Source organism: Phalaenopsis equestris, unplaced genomic scaffold (genome assembly GCF_001263595.1).
Source record: "Phalaenopsis equestris unplaced genomic scaffold, ASM126359v1 Scaffold000800, whole genome shotgun sequence".
NCBI lineage: Eukaryota > Viridiplantae > Streptophyta > Magnoliopsida > Asparagales > Orchidaceae > Phalaenopsis > Phalaenopsis equestris.
In genome coordinates this window covers 1,395,322-1,405,406 of record NW_018165240.1, presented here as the reverse complement: position 1 = coordinate 1,405,406, position 10,085 = coordinate 1,395,322, and the positions used below count along the sequence as shown (strand labels likewise).

At 36.4% G+C, this 10,085-nt stretch overlaps 1 protein-coding gene across 1 annotated transcript in view; it reads left to right on the top strand.

Moving 5' to 3' along the window:
* Window positions 1–521: 521 nt before the first annotated feature.
* Window positions 522–10,085, top strand: part of LOC110031314 — a 15,367-nt gene continuing 5,803 nt past the window's right edge. The window contains exons 1-2 of the mRNA XM_020734457.1: window positions 522–945; window positions 5,466–5,642. Of these exons, the coding sequence (XP_020590116.1) occupies window positions 709–945; window positions 5,466–5,642 (414 nt within the window). The 5' untranslated portion in view covers window positions 522–708. The remainder of the gene's footprint in view (window positions 946–5,465; window positions 5,643–10,085) is intronic.

The following is a 10,085-nucleotide window of genomic DNA, read 5'->3' as shown; positions in this document are numbered from 1 at the left end:
AATTTTACATTTATAGTATTCCAATCACTTATTTTAAACAATCTTCAATATTTTTATTACATTTTCACTTAATTATAACCATTTATGATATTTCTTTTTCTTTTCTATTTAATTTTTTTTTATTTTGGAATTTTACGCATCAACCTCTCAAAACTCTGAATTTTGATGATTGATCGGTCTTGATTTGATCTAAGTTGGTTGTGTTGGCCGGTTGGCAGACTAATCCTCATTCGATAGATTTCTTATTATTTTGAGACGAATATATTTCACAACACATCAATAATTACAACTACTTTAACTTTTTAATGGAATAAACCTTTCATGCATAAGTAACGTAGTGTTTATGTAAAAATTGAAGTTTATGTGTTAGATATGTAAATACAAAAGAATTGAGGGGTATGTATGGAAATCCTGATATGTAGTCCTAAAATCTGAACCGTCGGTTTAGGATTACGGTCCACGATCCCGACGGTTTTTAGCGCCGAACCGGACGGGAATCGGTTCACCCTTCTTTTGTTTTCGTCTTCAAGCTGGAGAGCGGCTTCCTTCAATTAGGTCTGGTATGGTGGAGGCGTAGCCGGGAGTCAAGACAGAAGGAGTCGATGTGGTGGCAGGAGGGGTTGACCGTTCACTGTATTGTTGTATAGCTAGGGTTCCGCCGCGAAGGGGTTGTCGAGTTTGGGCGGGTGGGGGTCATCGGAGAGATCCATGGCGTACAGGAGGAAAGGGGGAACAGCTAGGGCGAGTATTTCAGAGGATTGTAGATCTGGTGTGGTGGAGGCGCAGTCGGAAGTGGGGACTGCACCTCCTTCTTCCATCGCCGCGAGGGCGATCAGGGATTCGTCGGCACATGGAGACTCCTCGCTGTCATCCGTATACGGTCAGTCTGCGATTGCGTCTGCGAATCGGGAGTCTAATCGACAGAAGGTGGGCAGCAGTGGGCAGGTGAGCGTTTTCTTATGGTGTTTTGAGAATGTTGCGTATTTGCTTTTTTATAGGAGAGATCTGTTGGAAGTAGAGGTATGATGAGACGGTGGGGTGTTTCTCTTAGTTCCGTTTGATTCTGATGGTTGTTCGTATGGTGACATTCGTTGGTCATGGGTAATATCGCACTAGTTCTGAGGAAGAAGAATGAGACTGATCTTTGTTATGGTCATGCGTTTTATTTGCTGGATTTTGATCTGAAATTTGGATTTTTTTGTGCTTCTTTTTTAAGCAAGTGGGAATTTTGTCGGGGTTTGGGAGCTGTTCTACTGTTGTTGCATTGATGACTATTTTGCGTGAAATGGTTTACTCTGTAGAAATTTCTAATGACAACAATAGATCAATCCTGCCAATGCTAGATTGTGACTAAATTCTAAAATTAGCTACATTCCTAAGAAAAATTTGGATGGAAGTTTTCTACAAATTATAATAGTAATTTAGAAGGGCAAAGAATTTCCCAAAGTTTGTGAGATTTCATGGGATTTCACCCAGTTCAATGGTAAATAGCCAACATTGACCCCTGTAAATGAACGCCAACTACATTGTTGTTTATGTGGTTAATTTAGTTTCTTATCCACCACTAGCCGAGCCTATACATGGCTTGGGTTTTCTAATCTTGCTCAAGATTGTTTATCTGTTTTGCCAACTATTTTTAGCTGCAATCTGACTGTAATTGAGACTAACTTGTTTACTGATAGCCCAGTCGTAGTCTTGTAGGGCGCGGTGTTTTGAAGTAAAACTTTATAATAAAAATGCAAGGTGGTGGTATACAAAATGTAGAGAAGTTTTACTTTTTTTTAAACATGATGGTTATACCCAACTATAGAAAACCAAATAAGTTGAAATTTATACTTAGATTAGAATGAATATTCAAATTATCACTCCTTAGGCATAAGAAAGGGTGGATTCTACAATTAACAATTGACATGGAATAGTTCCACATTTGAATTAAAAGTATAACACTAAAAATTACAGACTATAGATAATATTTAATTTCCTTCTATAACTAATAGTTTTAAGTTCTTAAAATCTTACATACATTTCAAACAGCATATGCATTGTAGAGCATCTAATGGCATGATTGAAATTGAATTAAACACGCTGCTAGCCGTTGGCCATGCTTGTGAGGCTTAATGCTTGCAAGGTTAACTGCATGCTGATAAGTGTAAGAAAGTTTGATCATTTGTCCTCTTTCCTATAAAGTTGGGTCTTACATGTCCTTCATTTTCGGGGTTGGGCTTTGTTAGAATGGGAGCCTGAACCATTTGGGCTAAGTGCCCGTTTGGGGCAGTTTGTAGCTGCGGGTAGCATTTTGAGAATGTCGCCGTCTCATTTGGTAATTGCGTCGAGGCTGCTTCTTCGGATATGTGGTTTTGGGTTATTGAATAAATGCGGCCGCGGGATCTACCTTGCGGCACGTGTTCGTTCGCACGACATTACCCCTCTGCCCTTCTTTTTCGTCTTAGTCTCCCCTTTCGCGCTTCTCCTCTACCTTGCTCTATCTCGCTTTTCCTCGATCCATCTCCTCTAGTTTGCCCTATCGCGCTTCTCTTACCTCTTCTTTACTCCTCCCGCAGATCTCTTGTAACTCAAATCTGTAAGTTTATCATCCGTTTAACAGCCAATGGAATGGCTTTCGTAATTGTTCTTTTGGCTCACGATTTGTAATTTGTTGGGTTTGTACTTGTGTTTATGCAGTTCTTCGTGCTCTGTTACGCATTCCTATGGCTGTATGGAGCAGCTTATTCCTGATTTCCGATTTTTTGGCATATTGAATGAGTTTTGCATAATGTATGTTTTATGTGTTTGTTGACTTGGGTAAGCCAGACCATCATGCTTGTTCTCTCTGATGGATGCTTATGGCAAGATCGGTTAACTAACTTGCAATGAGAACAGTCATTTGTTTTATGCTTCATTCGTTACCTAAGATTATGTTTATAATCTCTACTTTATACTTAAGAATGCAGTTGGTGAAGTTGCATGCCAAAGAAAGATAATATGTTGCAGTATTGGTGTGACTTCAAAAGAGTTGCATGCCAAAGGGGCAGAAGTTTTTAAGCATATATATGATTAAGCAGTGGCTATAGGTAAAACAAGTTATATAGTGATTAAAGGAGTTTTAAATTATAGTAGAAATACAATATGAATTAGCATTGAGTTTAGATCAATTTCAATTGCTATATTGGATATTTACAAATCATATGCCATGTGAAATGACCTGGAATTACATTACATCAAAGTGCTCTTCCCTCCCTTCTCTTACAATGTGAAGGAAGCAGAAGAGGTGAAAGGGGTAGCCAAGGAGGAAACATTACCAGAATGGGGAGAAGGATGTAGAATACATTAAATTACAAAACTATTAATTTGCCTGTGCTTGATCATGGTACAAAACTATTTCAGTAGTATGATCATTTCCCATACTGTGACTTACTAGTCAACCATACTGAAATGATTTAGCTTTACTTTTGGATCATATCCACCATCATTTCCAAAAGCATAAAAAGAACATATTACCTCTTTCATGAACAATTGTCTACATCTTTTTAACTTTAATAACAGTATGCACAACATTTCTTAGCACCATAATACCAAGCCTTAATATTTTCAGGGTTAGGAACTTCCAAATTTGGAAACTGTTAATTTGATATGTGAAGCCAAAGTTATTTGATAGTTTTTTTTTTATTTTTTTAATCAATCTTTGTACTCATTGTTAATATTACTATGACAGTTCTGTTGCAAACAGTCTTACTGCACATGGGCATATGGTTATTAATCCAGAAACAGTTTCAAAACAACTGTTTTCCAACAGCACAAATCAAATAGTCAGCCAGTTTATTCGTATCAGCCACTGATCAACAGTTTATCCGGATCAGTTGTTGATCAGCAACTGATTTAGATTAGTTGCATATCATCAGATTATCAATAAGCCTCCGTTTGAAGGAACTTTGCTCTTTTAAATGCGATGTTTGCGGAACGGAGCAGGGCATCTGCAATTTAAAACAACGAAATAATACCATTTTTGCGAACCATTTTCGGCAGACGCTTGAGAATGCTCTTCAGCTTCATTTGAGTGAACGGTGTGCGACCCGTTTGGGTGAACGAAACGAATATTGATCGTCTGCTCAAACGATTCCTAGTTATGTGCATTAACAACTGGCCTGTTTAGCAATCCTCCTCAAAATCCTTGAGCCTTTTTATCATCAAAGCTACGTGCCTCATCCGTCAGTGAAATTCACATTGACATTAAAATGCAGCAATAAGTCACTAGATTTGATGCAGGCCATCCTATAAACCCTAGTTCTTCACAGCCAAAATTGGTGTTTCTTCGAGATGTGATCTCTGCTTAATATAGTTTTAGGTCTATGTACGTTTTATGATCCCCAAGTAATACTTGCATATGTTGTAAGTTCCCGTGACATCTTTGGGCACGTGTATGTTGCTCCCTATTGGGGTCTACATATATTGTAAGTTCCTGTCTGAAGTGCACTCATGAAAGTAAGTGTTGCACTTTAGTCTTATGCTGAAGGCATCTTTTTTGAACCAGAGTGAATATCATGCTGTTGTCTTGACACACTCAGCAAATTCGGTACATTTGAAGGTGATTGATTAATTTTTGTTTTATTGACGTAATTTGTGTAGATAGTCTGTGTGGACACGGTTATACGGTGATTGCACGACCAGCACTGGAAAGGCCATTTGTTTTGGTTAAGTTTAGGGGATTAATTGTTTAGAGGCTAGATAGTATGAAATATTGTGATTTGTGAATGTAACATTTTTGTATGAATCATTGGATGGAAAGTATAGAGGAGGAAGGATGCTGCTTTTCTATAAATTTTTTAGGTTTTCTGGGAAGCTCTGGTCACGCTGAAAAATTTTCAGATAATTAGAGAAAATTTTCCTACCTCAGTAGAGTTATTCATGTGGCATAGTGTTGGAGCGTTATGTTCTTTTAAATTTTTTAGTTTGGAACATTTCATTCTGAAATTGTGTTTATAGTGCTTCTTGTGACAATGGTATGCTGGAGCCATCAAATTGCAAAATTTTTTACGAAGGGATTTGAAAGTGTTCTGGAAAATTGCTTTTATGCTGATATATATTTCCTGCTAAAGTAATTACCTTTTGGTGGCGAATAACAATTCTTGAGCTTTTCAACTTTAATTTATAACGGTATTAATTACATTGTTAAACTCTTGCCAAGACCTGGTCGACTAATTTAAACAAGGTTGTCCAATATCTTCTTTAATCCAGTGTACATTGTAAACTACTTTGTTGAAGCTATCGTGTGATTATGGATAATGCCCTTTTTATCCTTTTTATTGCTGTTAACTTAGCCTATTTTGTTGATGTCTTTTTATGTGAAATTCCAACAGGATTCATTTCTCCTTTTGCAGATATTATTTTTATTTTTGTACACTATTTTACTGCTAATAGTCTCATCTTCTTTTGCTGAATTGCAAGCTATCCTTGACTTTTTACTGCAGGATTCTACTTCTTACGAGTACACATCAATGAATAGTTTGACTGAATCCAAAAATGGTTTTTGGGGTGCGCTTGCTAGAAAAGCTAAAGCCTTTCTTGAAGATGAGCCTGTGGTACAGAAATTTGAAACATATGAAAGGGAACATCCCAAGATGGTCGATAAGAAGTTTGTCAGACAGGTAATAATTATACGACTTCCTCTGTATTGAGTCCATAAGGAACTTTTTGCCCGTGAATGATGAAAACTAGTGGACTCGGCTGTTACTGCTAACTTTTTGTCCAATAATATTATTAAGGGTACTTCTCTTTCCTATTTATATTTCTTAATGCAGTTAATCTATGACTTTGATAAAGGATAGTAGATGTGCAAATTCTTTTATTTTTTGTAGTTGCTTGTCTTCTTAAAATGATTAACAACTTTATTCTCCATTCAATATTTCCTTGTTTGTCTATAACTAGCCCCCATATGAATCGTCCGTTTTTTTTATTAATCATTTCTCTGCAACTTTTCAGCTGCAAAGTACAACTATATTTGGAATATAGTGCTTTCGGATTTTTTTTTTCCTTCGCTCAAGTTCAATTATATTTTTTTTAATATATATTTGCTATTGTCATCTTTGATTTTGTTTTTTCAAACAGTTTGGGCTATGATTGAAAAGAGAGAGGGCTGATTTGTGGAATCATGAAACCCTTCAAGTGATCAATCTAACATGAAACATAAAGGATTGAGTTTTTTGAGGGAAAGTTGCAGGAGATGCCGCTATTTTTGGCTTGGTGACTCCTCTCTTTTCGGATATTGCTTATCTTTCTATTTCATGGTGGATCTTTGGGATTCATCCACAAGGATGATTTCTTTTAACAATACACTTGATATGAGCCCTGCCAGCTTTGATTTCAGTCGTTGAGAGTAGAGTGAACTGTTCTTTATATGGTCTCCTTTGTCTAACAAGTAAAAAAGGGCGTACTTCGGAGGTCTTTCAACAACTGGACTATTAGCAGTGTAGAATACTGGAGCCCATAGTTGAGCCTAAAAATCATTTCTCTGCAACTTTTCAGCTGCAAAGTACAACTATATTTCGAGTTTAGTGCTTTCGGATTTTTTTTCCTTCTCTCAAGTTCAATTCTATTTTTTTTAATATATATTTATTATTGTCATCTTTGATTTTGTTTTTTCAAACAATTTGGGCTGTGATTAAAAAGATAGAGGGCTGATTTGTGGAATCATGAAACCCTTTAATTGATCAATCTAACATGAAACATTAGGGATTGAGAGGTATTTGAGGGAAAGTTGCAGGAGATGCCGCTATTGTTGGCTTGGTGACTCCTCTCTTTTCGGATATTGCTTACTTATCTTTCTATTTCATGGTGGATTGTTGGAATTCATCCACAATGATGGTTTCTTTTAACAATACACTTGATATGAGCCCTATCAGTTTTGATTTCAATCGTTGAGATTACAATGAACAGTTCTTTTTATGGTCTCCTTTGTCTAACAAGTAAAAAAGCTATATTTCGAATTTAGTGCTTTTGGATTTTTTTTTTCCTTCTCTCAAGTTCAATTACATTTTTTTAATATATATTTACTATTTTCATCTTTGATTTTGTTTTTTCAAACAGTTTGGGCTGTGATTAAAAAGATAGAGGGCTGATTTGTGGAATCATGAAACCCTTTAATTGATCAATCTGACATGGACATGAGGGATTGAGAGGTTTTGAGGGAAAGTTGCAGGAGATGCCGCTATTTTTTGGCTTGGTGACTCCTCTCTTTTCGTATATTGCTTACATATCTTTCTATTTCATGTTGCATTGTTGGGATTCATTCACAATGATGGTTTCTTTTAACAATACACGATATGAGCCTTGCCAGTTTTGATTTCAATCGTCGATATGGTCTCCTTTGGCTAACAAGTACAAAGAGGCTTACATCAGAGGTCTTTCAACCATCTGGACTATTAGCAGTGTAGAATACTGGAGCCCATAGTTGAGCCTAAAGATTTACATGAACACCCATCAAACTAAAAGCTTAAGTCGATGTGAAAGCTCTACCACAAAATTTTCACTTGGCAAATCATCTTTTTGAAAATTATATTCCTTATTCCTTTTATATTTTCCATGTTATAATTTTTTTGAAGGGTAAATTGGAATTAGTTCTCACAAGTTTGTTTCGAGTGAAATTGATTCCTCCAATTTTCTAATTTTGTTGTTTAGGTGGTTCTTTTTTATAACGTAAGTTGATATGGGTTTCTTTCATGAGCAACATCATGATAATGTATGGAAATAGTCCATATTCTCATTAAACTTCTATTGATTTTCATAGAAGTCATGCTTTCTCCTTTGCATCTTCTTCTGTCTTTCTTTTTTCCCTCCACTCTCTCTACTTGCAACCTACTTTCATGCTTTGCATTTTTGCTATAATTATCTGTTAGAAGTTATATTGGGAAATGATTTATTTATGTTAGAAGTTATGTGGATTAGATTTATTTCTTTTGATTAAATTTACTTTCTTTCTTATTTTAGATTTAGTTTTTTGGATTGGATTTATTTATTTTCCTATTATTGACTTTTCTAGTCTATATTGTTTACTTATTTCTAAGTAATTATTATGAATTGATCAATTGGAGATATAGGTGTTATCTCTTTTCTTTCATGTTATTTCATTTTTCTTGTTTTTCCTCTTCTAGGATTCAAGTAAGTGTATTTATACCCTCTTTTCATATCAATAAATCATTTTGTTGAATTCTGAAAAACATCATGTTATTAGAGCCTTGTAACAAACCCTAGGGTCTCCTACCGCTAGAAACTTCCTATTCCCTCCAGTTGACAATCTTTGCCGTGTTGCAGACTTTTTCTCCGCCTCCTTTTTTCAATTTTTTTTTGCCGGAAACGTCCTCTTCCAGCAGGCCATGGCCACTGAAGCTCCTTCCTATAGGAACTAGCCGCTGAAACCATCTCCATGCAGACCCTAGATGCCAGAAACTTCCTTCTTCCCTTCAGCAGTCGATACCCTTCCTGCAAACTCTGACACCACTGATCTCTCCTCTCTTGGTTGTTCCAACGTTGGTGATCCCTCCTGCAGGCCTCAAACTCTTTGAGATCAAACCCTACCTTCCTCCTCCTTCTATGAGAGAATCTTGACCTTCGATTCAATTTCATGGTTCCTGATCTGTTACCAGCACATAACTTTTTATTCACTAATGTGCTTTGTAAGGCTTAATCTCTTTGCCCTGTTTATGCTTCTTGTTCTTTCCATGAAGAAGGTGCCTTACTACTTCCAGGAAATTGTTGGCATAATCGTGTTTTGGACAAGGTATTCTTATCTGGTTTCTTTTCTCCTTAAATTGGGAGAAATATTGATTTTGTGATCGCTAGCTTCGTTATTTGTGGGATTCAACATGTTCAGTTCTGTCTAAACCATTTCTTTTTTGCTGTCTACATCAGAAATCCAAAGGGCAACTAGTTTGAGAAGCAAACGATGGAGACACTTGACATCAATTGTTTGCCATGGATGGACTGGTTTCATGGCGGACTGCAGTTCCAAGCAAAACACCATTTTTTTCCTCGGTTTCCAAGGTGCCATCTCAGGAGAATTGCTCCTTTAGTGAAGGGGCTCTATAAAAAGCATAAGTTGCAGAGAAAACTCCCTGTAGGATTCTTCTTGCATGCAAGTTCTTCACTGGATCTCTTATCCAACTTTAGAAAACTCAATGGCAAATCCCTTTCCACCGAATTCTCTCTGCAGACTATTTCGTAGGAACTCTTCTGTCTAGCAACAGTAGCGACAACAAATTCTTTTCCTAAATACTATAGACCTTTCTACTGCTGTCTGCTGTCGGAACCTCCGCATAGGTCACAATAAGTTTTAGGCATCGGATGTCATGCCCATCAAATGCTTTGGGGTACAACGGAAGATATTGCGCATGCGAGCCGAGATGCAGGCGACATCTTAATGGGAGATGCTCGTTATTCTCCGGCGGTGGCGGTGACAACAATAACACTAGTTATTCACGAATAAAGAGTCGTTTTGAAAACCCTAGTCGCACAGATATAAAATTTTAAGAGTTGGGGCGAGATTTAAATCTTATTATTTATGTTAAAACATCATTTAAATATAATATAATTTATTTATTATTCCAATTTTAATTGATTATAATTCTCTCTAGTTTTGTCATTAGTTTTGTCATCAATTAAATTTTTTTAAAAATACTACTCATTACTCATCAACTATATATATATATAATTATTTTGAACCAAAACGAGCTGAATATGGACAAACAAATCTTTTTTCGTTTTCAACTCGTTTATATATCGACAACAACAACAACAACAACAACAACAACAACAAAGCCTTAATCCCACTACGTGGGGTCGGCTACATGAATCCTTTTTCTCCATTGCGTCCTATTTAGTGTCATATTTTCATTTAGTTCTAGTAAATTAAGATCATTTTTAATACAATAAGCCCAAGTCTTCCTAGGTCTACCTCTGCCTTTCTTAACAAGTCGATTTAAAACATCTACTCTCCTAATCGGATCATCAGATGGTCGACGTTTAATGTGACCAAACCATCTAAGACGGCTTTCTCTAATTTTGTCTGTCACATGAGCTACACCAACCCTATCACG